This window comes from Diorhabda sublineata, chromosome X (genome assembly GCF_026230105.1).
Source record: "Diorhabda sublineata isolate icDioSubl1.1 chromosome X, icDioSubl1.1, whole genome shotgun sequence".
NCBI lineage: Eukaryota > Metazoa > Arthropoda > Insecta > Coleoptera > Chrysomelidae > Diorhabda > Diorhabda sublineata.
The window spans coordinates 27,606,912-27,628,740 of record NC_079485.1 but is presented as its reverse complement, the minus strand read 5'-3'; the positions used below and the strand labels follow the sequence as shown (position 1 = coordinate 27,628,740).

At 33.1% G+C, this 21,829-nt stretch overlaps 1 protein-coding gene across 2 annotated transcripts in view; it reads right to left on the bottom strand.

The window, feature by feature from the left end:
* Window positions 1-21,464, bottom strand: part of LOC130451649 (transcriptional coactivator YAP1-A) — a 141,196-nt gene extending 119,732 nt beyond the window's left edge. For both annotated transcript variants that reach the window (XM_056790803.1, XM_056790804.1), the window contains exon 1: window positions 20,698-21,464. In XM_056790803.1, coding sequence (XP_056646781.1) covers window positions 20,698-21,158 — 461 coding nt within the window. In that variant the 5' untranslated portion in view covers window positions 21,159-21,464. The remainder of the gene's footprint in view (window positions 1-20,697) is intronic.
* Between the last annotated feature and the right edge of the window lie 365 nt (window positions 21,465-21,829).

Genomic DNA, 21,829 nt, shown 5'->3' with positions numbered 1-21,829 from the left:
GGTTAGATGAAGGACAATTACCAGAACTCGTCTCGTAAAAGAATCTTGTTCTGTGTCTGGTGGAATTATGAAGTTTTAATGTACTTCAAAATCGTTCCAGATGGTCGAGCTTCCGATTGCGAGGTATATAGCGGATAGCTGATGCGAATGTACAAGATTTTATCAGAGAAATATCCAGGTTTAGTTCAGAACAAGACAAAGCTAAACCACACACTGGTTAAGCGGATTAAGATCGAACAACTTAGGGGTATTAAGAGTTTGCTGAACGTTGGGTTAAAACAATAAAATACGATTGGCCATACTTCAAATACTAAGGTTCTCTTTTTGTATGTTTATTTAATAAATAAGTGAACATTGGAAACCGATTTTATTAGACACCCTCTATATATTCGATAAAAAATGTCATAAAATCTGTTGGAAGTATTCCAATTCAATTAATTCAATTCCAAAGGGGCTTCATATCAAATATAATTAGAGATAAATTTGTTTCATTTTTGCGAACGTTTGTATAAAAAATATTGTTTTCCTCTCTATCCCCAATCTGATGATTTTTCCCTTCATTTTGGTGCCAACTTTGAATGGTGAGGTGGGGCCATTACATTACGAAGGTTCTAGCTTATTATTTTTATTACTTGGCACTCTACATTGGGTCAGGTCACATGAATACAAGAAAGCCAAGATAACGGCCAAAATATTCAAAGAAATAAAAAATATTGCTTTTCATTGACAACTGTACAACGTAATTTCGCTATTGAAAGCTGTAAAAACCAAATCTCTTCTATCCAATACAACATCTAAGCTACATATGAAGGAATAATAAAAAACTTCAAATCCTTCTACAATAACAGTCTGCTTCATATATCAATGCATCAATGCAATTAAGATATAGACAGGGAGGGCTTGGAGAACCGTACCTACAAGTACAACATCAAATATTCGAGGTAACAGGAAGAACCATCGAAAAAACCTCTTGCACAAAACAAGGGTTTAGAGCATTGGTTCCCAAACTTTTTTGTTTCATAGACCACCACTTTCAAAATTTGGCTGGATCCAGTGGACCCCCAGCATTTCCACCAACTTCCAAATCATAGTGAATATTAGATCTATCCAGGGAAACTTGCGTTGTGGCTCAGTTTCAACGACGAATTAACAGTTTTCGAAAAAAAAAGTTAGAATTGATTGCTTGATAGGGTTAATTATTTGTTAATAAAATCAACTAAACAAATTTTCGATTGAATTTTAATTGATTGTGCTGTGAGTGAATATCAAAAAAGCAAGGTAGGCCAATCGAAAAAGCGACTCCATCCAATTTTTCTTTTTTGAAATCTAAAGTGACTCACTGCATAACAGTCAATCAATTCTCACAAATTTTATTTAGAAAACTTATAATTCGGAATAGTAGAAAGCAATAAAGGATATGTTTTTGTGTTGTAGGTATTTATTCAAATATATATATGATTACTTCTACAATGGTAATAACAAAAAAAATATAATTTTTATGAGAGGGATGTACTTGATGGATTGACGGCAAATTGTCAATAGTTGGCTTGAGTTTTGTAAGGAATATCCACAAATCTCTCCGTTGTGTGATATTCAATCTGCTCTTTTTATTGTAAATAAGTTTGAAATGGCATTAAAACTTTTTTCTACAAGATATGAAGAAGGAAACACGATCAGAAACTTTTGCACAGTTCAGGATATTTATGGCTATTTCTACCGGCATCCAAAATTTTTGATACCCTCTTTTGAATATCACTATCAGCTCTTTATTAGAGCTTAGCTCCACTTCCGTTTCATCGAATAGATTCATGACTCATGGTGGTATTCCTATCGACAGAATATCTTGTGAAGAATCAAACAAGTTAACGCACATACACCACAAGTCGTATTAATCTGCACGTGTAAACAAGCGTTGCGGACAGGACGGCACAACCAAGTCTCGACGCGTTGTATTGAACATGCAAGTTTTTACAAGTAACAGTCGCTGGCTATATTGATAGGAGAAGTCAAGACATCATTTTAGTTCTTTACTATCGAAACCAAATAAAATTTCGAGTTACGATCGAGTCTCCCTGGTGGTTCACCTGTTCCACTTTGGGAATCAGGGGTTTAGAAACTGACTGGAATAAACTTCGAAATTGAATTTGAAGATTATGTTACTGGTGATGACAGTCTAGCTACTATTGGTACATTAACTGACGCCGAAATCATTGACATGGTTAACCAGAATAAAGATGACGATGCTGTTAAATCATACTAAACATCATTATCAAATCAAGAAACTAGAGCAGCTATTAACACATTATAAAATTACATTGAACGATATCGCGAATCATGTATTCGGTTCATTGTTTGAAAAAATAAAATAATTAAATTTTCTGTTATTAATGGGAATCGAAACCATATGGAATTAGATTACTTCACCAGATACTTCCGGTAAATTTTCCTTACATGAATTGGAATTAATTTGTAGAAAACTTTAATCCCCTTTGACATATTTTAAATCCAGCTTTTCTATCGAACACACTGCTTTTTTTTATTAAGAGTTTTTAAATTATTTTCGACGTAATTTTGGTCGTATAACTGTATCGATTTACATAAAAATTCGACTCCCCTCCCGATACAGCGATTATAGATTATAATTAAAATACCTGGAATTCGTTTCATTATTCGGAAAATTTGTTTGCGTTGTGAAGAAACAACTTAATAAATACAGATGACTTTGTATTTAAATTGGCTTTCGGGATTGTTTTTGCTTACATTTTTGATGTTAATATGATTCTGTCATAATTGAATGTGTGGTATTTATAATAAGTTAATTTCAAAAGTAACGATTCGATTTCGAATATCAAACTAAAAATAAATACATGAATTAAATCATGAAAAACATTATTTTTTAGATAATGTTGACAACTTATACAATCAATACGAAACGTTACCAATATTTCACTTCGAATTATATTATTAGTGTAGGAATTTATAGGTACACAGGGGGCGGCATATAACCCGAAAAGTGCTTATTTTTCCGCGAAGTGTTTACAGCTGATCTATAAATCCCACACCTCTTAGAAATTCCAGAATACCTGAGATTTTCGACTTCTAATTCATACGCTCCAAGGTGTAAAGCTCTAGAGTACTTTAGTCACTCACATTTCGTGAAAATTTGGATAGAGATTTCTTCCTCTACGTGACAACATCTGCACGTTGCTCTCTCTGGAAACATCAGAATCTTCATATGTCTATTGAGGCGACAGTGAGAAGACAAGACTTTTGATACATTTAACAGATATTAGTGGATAAAGTTTTTCATAAGTATCTATGCCTGTCTCAACCCCTGTAGATTGTTCTAGTAATTGGTTCCACTCTTATCTACCTTCTTTTACAGTGCTTCCTCTATTGTTAAATACGTGATACCACAAAAGGATTAAGTTTCTGTGAAGGGTTTGTTCGCCCCTACTTTAGTAGGTCTGTCAGATATTTCGTTTCCCTTCACCACAATGTGTCCCAAAATTCATTGGAGGATAACTTCATTCTTCTTGCCAAGCTCATTTAGCCTAACCAGTTTGAATTTCATGTCATTGAAGCTTTGAACTCTCGAAGTAGATACATCATCTTCATAATTTAGAAGGATGTTTCGTCTACTGCTGGACGTAAGCGTCTTTTAACCAAGACCATTTTGATCTATCTTGGACATCTTGGATGCAGTTGGAAGATAACCTAATCTTCCGTCCATCGCGTTGGTTTTCGTCCACTATTTCTGTATGCTTCATCCCTGGGACCCCATTCTAGTATTCTTTTCGTCCATCTACTATCTGACAATTTGGTGACATGTTTCTTTTCAAATCTGTGACTCTTTCAATAGTAATGTGGACTCCTAACGTGGACTTCTCCATGTCTCATTGACAATGTTAGTGTTTTCGAGCTTTGGTCAAACACCTTTCTTTTGAAACTTATCGGTATATCTGACTTGATTACATGTTTTAGCTTGCCATATGCCGCCCATGTCAGTCATATCCTTCTGTTTATATCACAGGTTTAATTGTCACTGTCCATTCAGATCTACAGTCCCAGATATATGTAGGGTGTTACGTACTCGAGTTGTTTGCATTAGGTTCATTAGGAAATCATCCTATTTGCTTCGTCTAGTTGGTCTGAGATGGGTACAATATCGTCGGCAAAACCATTTACGTTTATGCCCTGTCTAGTTCGGTCTTTTTCTTATATACTAAGAGTGTTGTGTGAAATGTTTGAGAGAAATTGTGTCAGCTTGTCGGACGCCCTTTTCGATCCTAAACCGATCGGTTTCTACGTGTATTTTGACCTTTGTTGTTGCCTGCTTATATATGTGCCATAATAAAGAAACAGCTTTAAATAATTCGTGGTGATTTATATAGTCAAATGCCTTTTCATATTCGAAGAATATTAATACTAGGGGCATGTTATATTTCAAATTTTTTTCTATTAATGATTTTATCACCTAGAAATGGTCATTGGTTGCATATCCAGCTCTTAAGCCGGCTGGTTCGCTAGACTGATATAGGTTAAGTTTGTTAGACAGCCGAAGATTATTGACTTTGGTGAATAATTTATATAAATATATAATTCTGTAGGTCGCTCATGCTGTTTTTATTGTGCATAATAGCTATAAAATTGTTCCATAATCGTGGGGTTGTTTCTAGATACTATTTTATCTAAATAAAAATCAATTTACCAAGTAAATTTTCCTAGACCAGATTCAAACCTGGTACCTAGTTTCAAGGCACGGAGTATTAACACTGAGCTATGTACGACATTGTATGTGTTTGTCATATATCTGTTTTTTAACATACCATGGTTTTTGAAACAATTTTTAAAATTAAGTACCTTTTGAAACAATATGAATTTGACTCAAGCCTGTCAATATTATTCTTTGTATGAGTAGATTTGTCAGTGTTTTGATAAATTGTGTGTTGAAAAACCAACTGAAAATGGATATAGAAAATGGAAGTGACTTTTCTTTAACACCACTAGAAATTAGAGAAGCTGCTGAAGTTGCCTTATTAAATTTATTGCCGGAAAAGTCAAGGAAAGTATGTAATATGGGATATAAATTTTGCACTGGGATTATTAATAACTATAAATAAATACCATCCAAGTATGAAATTTTACAATCCTTAATCTCCGTTGTAGCCTTGATATCTCAATAAATTATTAAACCTCAAAGTATTACAATAATACACACGAAAAGAGAAATAAAATGGACTTGAATATTAAGAATATTTTTATCTTTGCATCTGTGGACAAGTTTTTTATGGAATCCAATACGTTTAACGATATAGAAAGTAAATGATTTTCGCATCATGTTTTACAGTTATAAGAAATATTTAACGAAGGTTATCTTTACATGTTTTTATATCTCTATTAAATGAGGATCTACGATTAAATATGTGGTGTTTAAAATTTTTGTAAAATACCACTTAATATATAGAATACATCGATATACGGAATTTATTAAAATTTTATGACTTTATCTACCTACACGTATTCCTTATCTAAAAACCAAAATATCTATGCAATAATTTATGAAAACACAACAAAACTTAAAATTTAATCTAATAAAGGATCAAATATACTGTTAGTTATTCATCGACAAGTATATTTAGAAAAATTTTAAAAAACAGGTTAACTTTCATGGCTTTATTCAAATATTGCTCCATGTAAAAATGCAAGGAGTAGAAGAAAACGACATCAAAATCTAGGGGATGATTGGGTTTATCAAAAACTGAATCTTCATTTATATCCTTATGTCATTTTAGGTGTTCTCTACCACATATTCGTAATTGTTTGTCCCTGGCACGTAGTTTCATTTACTTACTGCTCAATCCATTGTTTTATTGGTCTTTCTCTTTGCATTTGCCTTGGTTCATCCAACCCCATAATTCTCATTATACGTCCATACCAATTCAACTATTTCTCTTTAGTTTTATACAGGGTGTCTCAAAACGATCCAACTATTTCAAGAGTGAGTGAGAAGCAAACAAGGCGCATGGGAGGGGCGGCGTGGTGGTCATTTACTAGGGCGTTCCTTAATTTTTTAGTTGCCATCATGCAGTACACGGGAGAGCAACGCGTGCGCGCGTATTTCGAAAACAATACTACTGGACACTATTGGCGAAATTCATTACGGCCGCCCAAGGACAGGAAGAACTCCTGGAAACATTCAGTCAGTAGCAGATTCTATAAGCAGATAGCCTCGACTCACCGTCAGGAAGCGTCTCAACTGGGTTTATCAAGAGAGACAATTCATCGCTTAATGCGATCTGATTCACATCTAAAGGCATATAAAATTCAGAATGTGTAAGCTCTACATGATTACGTTATAAGATTGAATTTTGTGAATGCAGTGTTAGAGAGATTTAACAATTTCAAGATGTTCTTCTGCGAAGAGGCACATTTTCATTTGGATTAATACGTAAATCGCCAAAATTGTCTTTTTTGAGGAGAAAAAAATCGACAGACCTTACATAAACGCTCGCTGCATACCCCAAAAGTCAGCGTGTGGGTTGCGAACTGCATTATTGGGCCCTACTTTTATTAAGTTAGCAGAGACATGCAGTGACTGTTACTTCTACACGCTATGTGGACATGATACGCAATTTTTTCGGGATTCACCTGCATCAATGTAAGCATTAGAACGGGCTGACATGGTTTCAACAGGATGGGGCCACATCGCACAACACTAACTACTCTTTATATGTATTGCACGAATTGTTCCCAGAAAAGGTGATTTCACGAACAGGTGATAATGAATGACCACCTAGGAGCAAGGACTTGACCCCACTTGATTTTTTCTTGTGAAGTTATATTAAGAGCTTGGTCTACGAGAATAATCCACGAAATTTGACATATTTAAGAAACGATACTGAAGATCAGGAGTATTCCTCGACCACTTCTCAAAAAGTTTTTGAAAATGTACGCAAACGGTTTAAGGAGTGTCGTCAACTTTTTAAACAATGTTAAAAAATAAAATTTTGTTTCTTATCTTTCAATTCATACCAATAAATACATATAAAAATAAGAATGATATATTTTTTTTCAACTATCTCTATCATTTTCCTATTACATCCAACAAGGGTTTAGAGACAACCATTGATTTGATTGTAATTACATAGAGCTTGCGAAAGAGATTTTATTACAAGAAAAGAATAAAATGAGAAATCCATCATAAAGAAAAAAAGATATTTGAATATTTACAGATGGCTCAGTAACAAAAACAGGAGTCTTACGAAAAATGTTAAAGTAAAGTGTTGAATCAAGCAGAAACACTACAATCTACATAGATAGCCAGGAAGCCTTAAAAATCAAAACAACAAAATACGAGGGCCGGTTTTTTTTTCAATCTCCGATCGCTCCGCACAAACGCTACGCGGGCAGAATAAAGCGGTGTAGGCGATTGCGAAGCTCTCGCACTACACACTCCGGCATTATTGACATTCAGGCGTCAATCGGCGTTGTGCTACAGCCAAGTAAACATATCCGCCATTATTGATGCTCCCGCCAAGTGTGAATTTCTAAGTGTGATTCGTTTTCTACAGGCTGAAGACCATAGCGCTGCAGAAATCGGAGAATGAGTCGTATGTATGGGGAAAACTTCATGAGTGATGGTGTTGAGCGTGAATGGTGTCAAAAGTTTAAAGATGGCCGTAATGATGTGCATGGTGAAGGAGGCTAAGGACGCAAATCTGTCACAGATTCACCATTACTGCTTTGTCTACGTAATTTCCAGAATTTTCAAGGTCTGTTTTGTACTCTCTTTGAAAAGCTTGTCCACATATATGACAAATGTCTCAATCTCTTCGGTGATTATGTCGAAAAATAACAGTGACTGTACTGTACCAATCTTTTGGAAATAAAATTATTGTTTTATATGAACTTGTCTTTTATTTATCGCCTATCGGAGGTTGAAAACAAAACGGCCCTCGTACAAAGTGGTAATGAGTTGTCGCAATGCACTCTCCTATATTCGTCTCTGCCGGTTACCTGGACATTATGAACTATAACTATGAAACTATAACGCAGATAGACTTGCAAAAAGTGGAATGAGGCAAGAGGATTCCGAAGAGACAGTTACATTGCTGCTATCAATGGAATGGTTAGAAGATACTATCCACATAAGAATCAAGACCAAACAGGTCATTTTGCTAGCATCACAATGTGTGACGTGACCAATTTAGGTCATTGTCATGAGTCGTTGCGGAGGTTAGCTGTCGAAGTTCCTTCCCAAGTGTTTCGGAGTAAGAAGACCCTCAAATGAACGTAGCTCCAAAACCAGAGTTTGCAAGACGGTCAACGGAGTCGTTATTATACTGGATAATAGGGTGTAAGGGATATATTTGTCTAATGAAAAATATGTGAGTATAGCTGATTGTTTGTCATCAAGGAATATGGAATTTAGATCTTAGAGGATTGCATATTTTTTTCTTCTTCTTCTGTGCAGACACTAGTTAAAGATGGTAGGCAATATTGTTTAATTATTGACTGCATTTAGATTTAAAAAGATTTATTAAATATTGGTTTTTTCTTTATTCAAGGATGAGAAAGGAATGGCAAGGGATTACGTAAATCTCGTTTTGAATTGATTTTTTAATAAATTTTATAACAAAAAAAAATTAAATTTATCGTTTTCGATAAAATTTGTTATAATTGCCCGACGAACCAGATGACTTTTCGGTTTTATTGTGAGGCCGTAAACGGCAGAAGATGTACCTGTCATAAATTCAGGTGATTCTTGAAGTATTTTATGTTTTGAAACACAATAATTGCAAAAGTTTTCAAAATAAAGCAATAAATTCGATTATATTCGGTAATTATAGAAACCAAACGATTATTTGTTTTCTTCATGTTACTTGGCCGTTGTAATTAAGTGTTTATAGTACTCATCTTTTAAATCGTAAAAAATTATTGCCGTTTATATAAATCTGTCAAATTAATGACAACTTCATTAATTTTGCAGTTAACAGCCATTGATTTCAATTATGTCGAGTTCAATACCATTTTTTTTGCCTTTTTCCGATCTTGTAATAGTAATTAAAAAATTGAAAACATTCTTATGTTGAAGATATCTCTTCTCATCTGTCGTTTATCTCATAATGCCTTACTTCTACGTTTGCACTCCATTTACCACAGATAGAAGTGACCTACAGTCAACGTCTTTAAGGCCTATAAGAAAAATAACATCAATACTTTCCCAGTGTCTTCGGACAAGTGACAGGTCGAATTTTCATATTTGAATGTTATCTGTATCTGAGTTTCATCTCGGATTGCCTCTGGAAGTACACAGAACTTGATTCCGTTACCACGGCGGCTACTAAAGATGTACTGGTATAGCCAATGTAATTAATTCGATTTTTAATTACGCACGATTTACAGAAGATACAAAAAGAATCGAAGACGTTCTCAGTAATGAATCGTGACTAATTTATTAAGTTTTTTTTTTTAAATTAAACACTTATAAAGACATTTAGGATATTACAATCTGGTCAATAGAGAGAGTCAAGGGGACTTGATACAGCACTCTAAGAAAATAAAGAAAGAGTGTAGGAAACAGAAGCAATGCCGAGAGAGTGATCTACTGGATTATGCAAAGTATGAAGGGAGGAAATCGCAATATATGTAGCAATTATAGAGGTATTAGTTTGGTTAATACCGTATACACAATACTAGCAACATTAATAAAAGAAAGATTGAAAATAATAATGGAAACAAAAATAGGGGAATATCAAAAAGGTTTTAAACAAGGAAAATCAACAGTAGATGCGATACATACTATAAAATAAATGATCGAAAAAAGCTATAAGTACAAAATTAATATGCAAATGCTTTTCATCGATTTCAAACAAGCGTTCGACAGTCTAAAAAGAAGAATGCGTGCATCGAGCGCACAGATTATATAAGGAGGTGCATTGAACGCACATTTGAAGGTATAAAGACAATATCTTCAAAAGGAGGATAATTATAAAGGGCATGGGAAAACTAGAAGTACTCCAAAAGTTCATACGATTGGTGAAAATGACTATGCTAAATTCTAGGGTATATTTTGGGAGGAATTTGAAATAAATGCTTTAGTAAGGCAGGATGACGGTCTCTCAGCGGTATTGTCTAACATTGCAGTTGAAGGCATAATAAGTAATTGTAATATGGATGGAAGTATCATTAATAAGTCAATTCAAGTAATAGCATATGCTGATGATTTAACTCTATTAGCAAGGAACCGAAAGAGTCTTGAGAGCAAATTAGGAAAAATTATAAAAGAGGTAGGAAAAACAAGATTGAAAGTAAATTAGGAAAAAAGAAAATATATGGAAGTTGAAAGAAAGAAGGAAGTTCACAAACAAGAAATAGTAAAGTTAAATGACCTCAGTGGACATCTTTAAGTACTTAGGAACAATGACAAGTAACAAAAATGAGAGAAGACAAAGAATGCTTGCGGAATATAGGGCTTATAATAAGTACAAAATTATAATGCAGAGCAAGATAAAAAGCCGAACAACCAAATTAAGAGGATGTATTGATATCTAGTTAGCCTAGACCAGTTCCATGCATAAACAAAATATTGCGTTACCATAGCAACGAACAATAACGTATTAAATGTGTCAATGTGAAGTTTAAAAGAAAAAAGATCCACCGGAACTATGAAAATCGAAAAATTGGAGTATCGAGCCATCATCAAGTACATGTATTTAATGGTTAAGAGGTAAGCAGATTTACTAAGATATGCTTAATACCCTTAATACCCTTGGTGATCAATGTCCTTCGTATGCGATCGTGAAAAATTGGACTGGAAGCTTCGAAAGAGGTAAATTTTCCATTGAAGATGATGACCGATCGGGAAGAACAGTTTCTGTGTCAGTCCCCGAAAATATCGATGCAGTTTATGACATTATTTTATCAGACCGTCGAATTGGGATAAAACGGATCTGATCTGAAGCACTGAATATTTGATACGAACGCGTTCATCATATAGTTCACGTCAATTTGGAGATGAGAAAAATTGCTGCAAAATGGATCTTGTACACATTAAAATAACGGAAAAACGGAAAGGTACAAGGAAAATTCCATGGAAACCGAACCAGAAAAGGTTACCTGGTAGACCAAACCATAGATGGGAAGATCAAATTATACAAGATATACAGAGTACGTGACTGGAACAAACAGACGCGGGACAAAAAGAAATGGAGAACAATAATCGATACTTCAAAAATATGTTATAAGCTTTATTTAAATAGGGATAAAATTAATGGTGACTATTCACAAAAATACAGGGTCAAAAGAGCTCATTTTGAGTGGCTACAATTCTTCTACTTGATTGTCTGCGTTCATTCATCTTGTTAAATCCTCCCTAAGTAAGAACGTATAAAGTATACCAGATTTGCTTGCATCGATTAAGATTATATACTCATTCTACTTACAATTATTATTAAATGCAATATCAATTATTTTGCAATTATAACCTCTTATAGTACTACATATTAGTATGCAAAAGTAATATGAGATAATTAAAAAAATTAATCGGTGATTTGACATATTATTAATCCTCAAATAAATTTCTTGTCGGCTTATAGATATCAATAAGCGATTGTAAACTGTTTCCATTTAAAACTTTTTCGAAGTATATCTAGGTACAATTTAAATTCAATAAACAAGTTAAAAAAACAAGCGTTTCAACATTACTGCCTTCACATAGTAACAGAGAATGTTACTTTTATTTATAAATGTATCTATATGCAATGCAGAAGATAAAGGAAGGCCATTTCCTGAATAGAAAGTAACCACAAGACGTAAGAGATTCGAATCTCGTATAGAGCCGTAATAAAATTTTTCAATGACTTCTACGACTTCGTGAATGTTTTTATATGTATTAAATTGAAAAAGATGACCCTAGGTATTCACAGATGGACTACGCAAGAAGTATTACCTACATTCACTTATGATTTATTGCATAATTCATAGAGAAGGAATTTTTTGTTTTTCTAGAAGTAAATGTTTTATTGTCGGTCTTCGAAATTCTTAATTAACAAACCCTGAACTCATTATTATAATAGTTTAAACGGTTTTTATATCCAAACTGGAAGTTACCAATTATTGTTTATTTACGTAATACGCCAAAAAGAATTCAGTCTGTAACGTCTAGTTTTAGAAATACTTTATCTATATAATATGAAAATGAATTGCTGTTCCTTAGTCTTGCTAAAACTCGAGAACGGCTGGACCGATTTGGCTAATTTTGATCTTGAATTATTTGTGGAAGCCCAGAGAAGGTTTAAAACAATGTCATGTCAAAGATACGGCCTATGATCGTAATGTGTCACAAACAGAAGAATTATGTTTTTTAGAGCTTTCAAATTTCATTCGATTCCTCATCGGTTTTAAATACTCAAATCTACGGATTGTTATAAGTAATTTCAAGGGCAGCATGTGCATAGACAAGCGAGAGACGAAGACAGTATCACCACCGCAGCAAGCGGAATTATCCTATTATTTTTGTAGGGAATCTCTTCAAGTCTAGACTAAAACCTTCCTTAACCATATAAAACGAGTGCGCCGGCGCGACGTGAGTCAGTTGAGTAAAGTAATCGAGCGATACAGTTGGAGGAAGAGAAGGATTGTTTGTGTCGTGCGCGTGCGATATCCATAATTGTTGTGTCGAGTTCGATAATTGTTACGATTTTAGCATAATGTCACAAAAACGTAAAGTTGATAGTGAGTGCTGAGTTTTTCAGTCTAAATGGGAAACCGCATTATTTTTTCATAGAATGGAAAGGTAAACCACTGTGTTTAATTTGTAATCGAACAGTTGTTGTTTGTGAGGAGTTTTATTTAAAGAGACACTATGATATGAATCATAAGTCAAAATTCGATTGTTACACTGAAAAACTAAGAATCGACACATTGTCATCTTTAAAATCTAAACTTCAAGGTCAACAATCGATATTTACTAATGCTAATACAGAGAGCGAAGATGTCCTGAAATCAAATTTTATTATTGCATTAGAAATCGAGAAAAGATCAAAATCTTTCACTGATGGTGATTTGATTAAAGATTGTATGTTGAAAGTTGCCGATGTTTTATTTCCATCTCAAAAGTCAGTAATTCAAAATATTATGCTCTCAAGAAACACTGTTGCTTCAAGAATAAATGATTTATCTCAAAATTTTCTTTTTCAACTGAAGGAGAAAATTAAGAAATTCACACTTTTCACTGGCTGTTGACGAGAGCACTACTCTTGATACAGTTCAACTTGCTGGTTTTATATGAGGCTTTAACAGGAACTTTGAAATAACTGAAGAACTATTAAAGTGTAAGTGTAACTAAATTAAAACAAAAAACATCAGGGAATTTTATGGGATTTCACTGTATAATTCATCAGGAATCATTGAGATCCAAACATTTAAAAATGGACCATGTCATGTAACTTATAATTTGTACGAAAAGTTTTCCGATATCCGTTATTACACCAAAGTTCGTTGGCTCAGTGAAGGAGTAGTTTTAGAAAGATTTTTTGCATTACGTGACCCTATTCAAGCTTTCATGTTAGAAAAAGGCAAACCAATTGATTATGACAATGACTGGTGGATTGATTGTGCCTTTTTGGTAGACATGAATAAACACTTGATTGATCTGAATATAAAGTTACAGGGAAAAAATCTGATTAACGCTCAAATGTATTCAAATATTCCAGCCTTTGGAACAAAGTTGAGTTGAGTTGAAGGAAAATCAGGTAAAAAATCAAACTTTGGACCATTTCCCTCATTTAAAATGATTTGGCATAATGAACCAAAAAAATTGGATGATTATTTTTAACTTCTGCAAAATTTGATTACGGAATTCAACGATCGTTTTGAAGACTTGCCCAAAATGAATGAAATGGAATTCCCAATTTTCAACAATCCATTCAATTTTGAAGCTTCACAGGCACTAGTTCATTTGCAAATGGAGTTGATAGATCTTCAATCGGACAGTATTTTGAAAGAAAAATTTAATGAGAATAACACTCTTACATTTTATACACAATATTCCAAGAGTTTGGATAATTACCCGGAATTAAAAAAGCATGCAGCACGCATCCTCTGCATGTTTGGTAGCACCTATTTATGTGAGCAGATGTTTTTCGTCAATAAGAACAAACATCGCACAACACTTACGAATGAACACCTCCAATCAATTCTTAAAATAACTACAATGAATATGATACTAGACATCAATGAGCTTGTCAAAAACAAGCGAAGTCAGGTATCTGGATCCTCGAGCTCAACATAATTACCTACCATCTTTTATAACTTTAATATGATTTTTAGCAACCGTATATTATATACTTATATAAATTAATAAATAAAACGTTATAATAATTCAGTTCATTTTTTTTATTTTCAATCTGGCCCACCTACGAATTCAACATTTTATATATGGCCCTCTGCAAAATTGAGTTTGACAGCTCTGGTAAATAAATATAAAAATGTTCGGAATAATAAATCATATTTGACATTTGACAACCAACTAATATGTCGATCCATCCTCTATGTCGATCGATACCTCAGACAAAAAGTACATACTTCTATGACGCTACGTGCGCTAAAACTTTCTTTACTTCGGTGATCCTTTGTAATAGTGACATTTCAAGTTATGTGCTCTTTTTTTTGTTGATTTTTTGTGATAGTGACACTTTACTGCTAACATGTGAATATTTTTGCAACAAGATGAAACTTTGGGAATAATAAAGTCGCAGTGGACACCTCAACCGGATTCATCACATTACCCACAAATTTCTATCACAACACAGACTCAAAAGAGAAGATTATTCAACGTGTTTTCCCAGTTTTAGCGCAACAGTTCATAATTCATTCATAATAACCATAATTGGCTGGGTGAACGAGCAATATTGGCGGCGAAAAATGAAGATGTCGAGGATCTCAATACGAACATTCAGAATTTCCTTCCGGAATATTTGGTTTCCTTCAAACAGTCGACACCGTTATCAACCAGGATGTAGTCAATTAACCCACGGAGTTTGTAAATTCACTGGAATTGCCTGGATTACCACCTCATAATTTGCAGTTAAAAGTAGGATCAGTTGTCATCATGCTGCGTAACATTCATCAACCTTAACTGTGCAATGGAACAAGACTGGCTTTGAGAAAAGTGATGAATAACGTCATTGATGCAACAATCGTAAAGTGAAAATACAAAGAAGAGGATGTCTTGATCCCACGTGTACCGATAATTCCAACGGATTCACCATTCGATTTTAAACGTTTACAATTTACAAAACAAAAAAAAATTATGGTCTATCAGAAAGCTTTAAATTGATTAACAGACTGTATCATAACTGTGTGTGTCTGTCAATATCAAATTGAAACCTCATAAATAGTAAGTATTTCAGGACAACTCTGTTTAGTAAGTAAGCAGCATCATGTGTCATTAATCGAAAATAATAATAAAACTTCATTCATATCGAGAATTTTTTTATTAGTTTCAATAAAAAAAAGGGTTTTTTTGTTTGTTTTAAGTTTATTTTATACAAAAGTTTAGGTCTTTCATTTATCGATTGAAGCAGTACAAAGTCTGCTTGGTCAGCATGCTACTTATAAAATTTGGTTGAAGGTTATTTCTTCAATTAATGAAAATGAACTTCCTTGCAGGAGCATGGTCTCAAATCTAAAAGCAACCAGTAGTCGCTGATGACCTGATCTGGAAAATAGGTTGATAGATGTTGAAGTTGGTCATGGTTTGTGACTTTTGTGATTTTTGACACGATATACTGTCTTGGAGAAATAGACTTTTTTACGCACATGGGGCCGTATCTTTTTGATTTCGTTGTTCAATCCGTCTAATAATAGTCACATTTATTGTTGTTTCAAATAATCAATGAACGATATACCGTGTGTATCTCTAAATACAGACACCATAACCTTGCTAGCCGATTATTGCGGTTTTTAGTCGCTTCGTACTTCTGATAGTAGTGAATCCAAGTTTCTTAAATGTTCAGAGATCGATATCAAAAACCTTCCTAAGCAACGCTTTGAATCATTGATTAGTTGTTTTTGTAAGAAAATCCTTTTAAAAATTTCGTGACGTAACGACATAACGATTTTCAGGACTTTTTGGTGGTCCTGATCGTTGAGCATCTTTGGTGCTCAGCGAATAATGGTTGATTATTCTTAAGAAGAGTCGCCATAATTCCAACAAACTATTGATATGAGTAAGCTCGAAATTTGACAGCTATCGCTTCAACGTTACTATTTCAATGTGATTTGTCTCTATCATTTAGAGAAGGGACTAATCAAAGTTTTACTACTATCTAACACCTAGAAAGTGAGGAATGTGATTTTTTAGTGCCGTTTAAGAATTGTTTTACATAAATTTCTATGAACAATAATAATACTTGTAATAAGATTAATTTTATTTTTGAAAATATTTCAAAGAACATCATTTTAATTTGCAATGGCGTACAAAAAATACGTGGGAGACCTAATTGTAGTAAAATGTATCTGATTTAATGGTTCACACGTGTTCGTCCTAAAAACTAGAAATTAAATCAACATGTTTCCATAAAATCTGTCAACTATCTGTTAAATAAAGTAATTATATCATTTTCAAAAGTACATTAAGAGTAAATTAACGAGAAACCCAACTCATTTAATTGCGGTATTCTCAATGAAAGTGTCTGACAAAATTATTCAAATCAAATCTTCAAAAATAACTTAGTAAAATTTTTTCTAGCGTTATTTTGGCCATTACAGTAAGAAAATTTTCTACTGCAAGTCTTGATAAATAGTTCGCTGGAAACTACTTTGCATTCCTATTTAATATAAATATGAATACTGTGTCGTTCATTGATAACACAATTCGCTTGTTTCAACATCTCTTGAAATGAAATAAAACTGCCACAAACAATTCATAGCGTGCCATGTACAACCTTCTGCATGCCCAGAAGCCGCAGGTGGCCTTTTTTATTTTGTTGTCCACGTGTTCGTACTACAGCAGTTTTGTACCCTGAGTTACTCCCAGATATTTTACGATTCTAGAGTACGTGAAAGTCTCTACGTTATATTTGGGAGCGTTCCATGTTGCACCTCCTAGTGAAAATGAAGAGTTCGGTTTTCCTTGGGTTAATCCTTGGCCCTTCGGACTGGCACCGCCTTTTCACCAACCGCAGGGCATAGATAGCTTAGTCATCAGCGAAGGTCTATATATACAAACCTGCCTTATTTAGATTAGCAATCAAGTCGTCAACGACTAAACACCAGAGTTGGAGACAATACTCCGCCCTGCTGGCAATTTCGACATCCGCATTGTATGATTCAGCCGACACTTGCCCTTATCCATCTAATACGACGAAAGAACACTTTTTTTTCTATCAATATTCTTCTAATTCTATAAGAGCCAGATGGTGTTAATTCCAATCTCATTTTCAAATATTGAAGCTGTTCTTTATATTTCTAGAATTATTTCTTTATCCCAATCTTTACTAAATTTAGAAAGTGTTAGATGTACACTTAAGCTTTAATTTTAGCATTATCTTATGACTTTTAGTTTTTATTGAATAATATGTTCTCCATTCCAGTGTTTTGGTTCTAAACTTTTATATTAATTAATTAATATATCATTTCGAAATTAAGTAAATAAAAACATAAAAATTTATCTTCAGAAATGAAAGACAAACAAACATAAGTTTTCAAATGTGAAATTTATAACAGTAAAACTACCTAATTAACTTATAAATATACATAAAATATTATTTTATGTATATTGGGTAATCTGAAGACACGTGTTCACTAAAAAAGGTTACAAAATTTATAAGTAGAAAAGGAGAAAATGATTTTGTGATTGAACAGAAATATTTGGCTTTCGCGCTCAAGTCTGCATAACAGAAACCATATTTAATTTCAAAAAGTTATTTATTAGACTCATTGTCATCAACGTATGGTCAAATATTTGCTCAGCAATTATTTTGTGAATAATAAGTCGTGTACATAATATCGTTATACATGAAAATAGTAGTTCATATGAAAACTATTTTGATGATGAAATTGAAAATTCTCTCTCCTCGTGATGTTTTAAATACATTAACGTTATCGCCAAGTATTTAAATTGACCTGACACATGCGTTTATCAATTTTTATTCAATAGTCACGAATTTGTGAAAAATATGATTTATTACAAATAACGGAATTCCTGCAGAGCTCAGCATTGAATAAATATAGTAAAAACAATACAGGTAGAAAAAATTTATATTATAGTTCATAAATGGCCATTCAGCTCATTCGAACTAATCAATCATTTTTAATCATAAGTTTTTCCCTCGCACACAAACCAAACCTTAGAATAATTAAAAAAATAAATATTTGCACAATTTTTTGAAATTTATCACCTATATTTTTTACTTTGCACATTTTATGAAGCATATTCTGTATCTACACGGAATGGTACATTATAATACTCTAAGCTATGTTTTTTTTCTTAGCTAAATTTTCGGTAATGTTTTCCATGAAGCCAAATAAAATAACTAATTATAAATACCATAATTGTTATTACTAATTAAATTCTAATCAACGTAATTTATTGTGTAAAGAAGGTAGGTGGAATTCAACACCCGAATTCGCTCGTAAAAACAACCTACATCCATTTCTAATTTTTATTTTTAAAATACATCTCAACAGGTCTGAGAACTTGGAATGTTTTATATTCCAATAGCAGAAAAGCAAGGGCATTGAGTTTCTTCGCCATCACGAAAGGTTAAGAGACACCCGAAAACAGGTCCGGCCTTGCTATATTTTACTCCAAATTAAACTGTGTCAATTTACATGCCAGTTTTTTAATTTTGTCGAACTCTTTCGACGTTTGAACAGCATTGGAAAGTGTTTTTTAAATGTTGAAATTAGTTATGTTTCAAAAAAATAACTCATTTTACTTACTTTTTAAGGATTAACTAGAGGCTGCTTTCTAATACAAATGTAAAGCAATAAACATAAACAGTATGGTTAATTTGATGCAATCAAAATTTGAAATTGAAGAAAAAAACGAAATACTAAATGATTTTTAGATTATCTTTGAATTTAAAAAAAATAGATTCTAAAATTTTGGTACCGATTTTACAACCCAATGTATTTGTTTGTTTTACACAGTTCAATTATATCAAATATTTTTTTTATTGAAAAAGGTATATTTAATAAAAAGATAACTTTCAAGAGAAATTTCAAGTTTAAACAACCTTTGTTGTTGTATGTGCCCTTAAATACAAAATGACTGCTACGTGTAGCCACATGAAATTAAAAATTATAGGAAAAACATTTTTCAAAGCGTTAAAATATCAGATTTTTATTATGATCACCTACACATAATTTCTTATATTCTCATATGAATACTGGGTCAACAATCTTAATATGTCAAAAATAGAAATCAATTAATACAAAATTGGATTCTCTCCAATTAGAAATTGGATATCTTAAGATGCCACCAAAATAAACAATTCGTTGGGATCCCATAGTCTACTTGGATAAATATGCTGCAAGTTTTTGGAAAATTAATAGACCCAACCAGCTTTTTATGAAACACTATAAATTACAAGAACTATATTTGTATTTCCACAAAAAATATTGTGGACATACTTAGTTAAACTACAAGAAAGTTTTACAAAAATTGTCGAATTAATGACATTTGCACTACATTTTGTGATTAGTAGTTTAATAATAGCCTGTCAGTTAATTTATACCTAGCTTAAAATGAAAAAAAGTAGATATACAGTTAAATAACTGTCATTGTTTATTTATTGTAATTTTTGAAGGTTAAAAAGTTTGGTCAGGTAGGTTTTTAGGACAACAGTAGAACAAAATGGTAGAAAAACAACAATAACTAACGTAAACATACTTCTTTTTACATAAGACAAATACACATTAATATGTAATTAAATAACATTATCTACTTAAGAGAATGATAAAACATTACTGAAATTAAAACATATAAAAAACAAAATAAAGTAATTTCCTAATTATACCTGCATTAAATCTAAAAAACTATTATAAACAAGACCTTAATAAAATACTGACGTATCAAAAAATTTATATCTAGAGATTAAGTTCAAAAATTGATTAACTATCAAAAATTTAAATATTTGTGTCTTTTCTATTTTCACTAATTGTCTAATAGCTGAACTGCAATAAATATTTACAGGTATATATAATAAAAATCTACATTTTAGAGGTAGGTGTGGTTCAATAAGTAAAAGAACTAATTATTGGAGGATATACTGAAACAATTAAAACTATCTTTTAAATAATGCAAACTGATATAAAAACGATTAGTAATGAAAACCACTCTGTAATACTTGTCAACAATGTTGTTTACATATAAAAATGAATATGTAATACCTACTGAACCAAGCTTTTTAAAATAACTACTGAATTTCACAAACATCCTACTTGATAGTTAAGGAGGTTATGTTGATAGAAATAAAATACCTACTTCTAAATTGTGTACATACAATAGCTGGCAGACCTTCCTTGCGCGTTGTTTTTTACATAAACTTCGACAAATCATCAAAAAATATATAAAAATGAGTTTTGTTCACGTTTTCAATAATCACCATATAGCAAGGCCGTCCCTGGAGCGGCCAATTTGACCTGGATAACCTGTACTAGATTCTTTAACAGGTACCTACTCACTTTAAATAATACACCTGTCCTTCTGGGGTGCGAGCTTGTTCCCATCCGGGAGGCAAGGGGGTATTATCTTCTGTTTTACTAGCCACGTCGTAAGATCTTTGTTTTATATGATGAACGGGTGCCTGTTGCTGCCCTACGGCATACGTTTGTTGAAGAGATGCTGGAGAACTATGTGCCCTATGATGTGCAGTTTGTAAGGGTACGGAATTCACGGAGGTGGCACCTGTAGCACCACCTCCAAATGCAGAATCCACTGAATTTTCGCGAGAGTGATTTATAGATTTTGATCCCGTAGACGGCGGGTTAAAAAACGAATCCGGGAGTTTTCGCATACTCCATGGCACCTGTAAAGGTCTTTTTGAATCTGGTTTTAAAACGCTGTCAAATAGTGCTTGTAAGTCCGTTTCAGAGTCTTGATCAACTCTTACAACTTGTTTAGCTTCGTCTTGATTTAGTGCCATTGTTATAATAAGGCACTACTTGGCCACTGAACACAGTGTTTATTTGAAAAAATCACCCAGTTCTCACTGACATAAAACACCACTACAAAACACTACCTTCTAACTTTTAAAATTTCTACCGTGAATCCGCGACAACGATTGTGTTGGGACTAATTGTTTTTGGCCTGTTGCTTCGCCCGACCGCTTATCCCCGAGATTTGGGGGACGCGGGAACTGTCACCACGAGTGAGACGGAACGGACCCGGTAATCCTGCGCTATTTGTATGCAGTGTTTCTCTTGCCTCCGCTCTGAGCGTATTACAAACAGATAGGCTGACAACAGCAAAACATCGAGTGGTCTCCTTCCACTCGAACTCGATTAAAAATCTCTATTTCATTCGATTATTTGACGGATATGTGATCTTTCTGCATCGCCATAGAAAAACCATAAACATAAGAAATTTATTTATAATTTTTTCGTAATCAAATATGCTACTAACTAATAACAAGTACAAAACAAATGTTGTTTTATTTTAGTAAAACAAAGTTTATAAACAAAAACACTAAGAGGAAGTACTCAATAAAAAAATTTAGTGTAGTTATAGCACCACAAATCGAAACATGATTATAAGCGACATAGGTAGGGAAATTATGTGCCAAAAGCAACAATTATATATAAACTTTCTGGCATT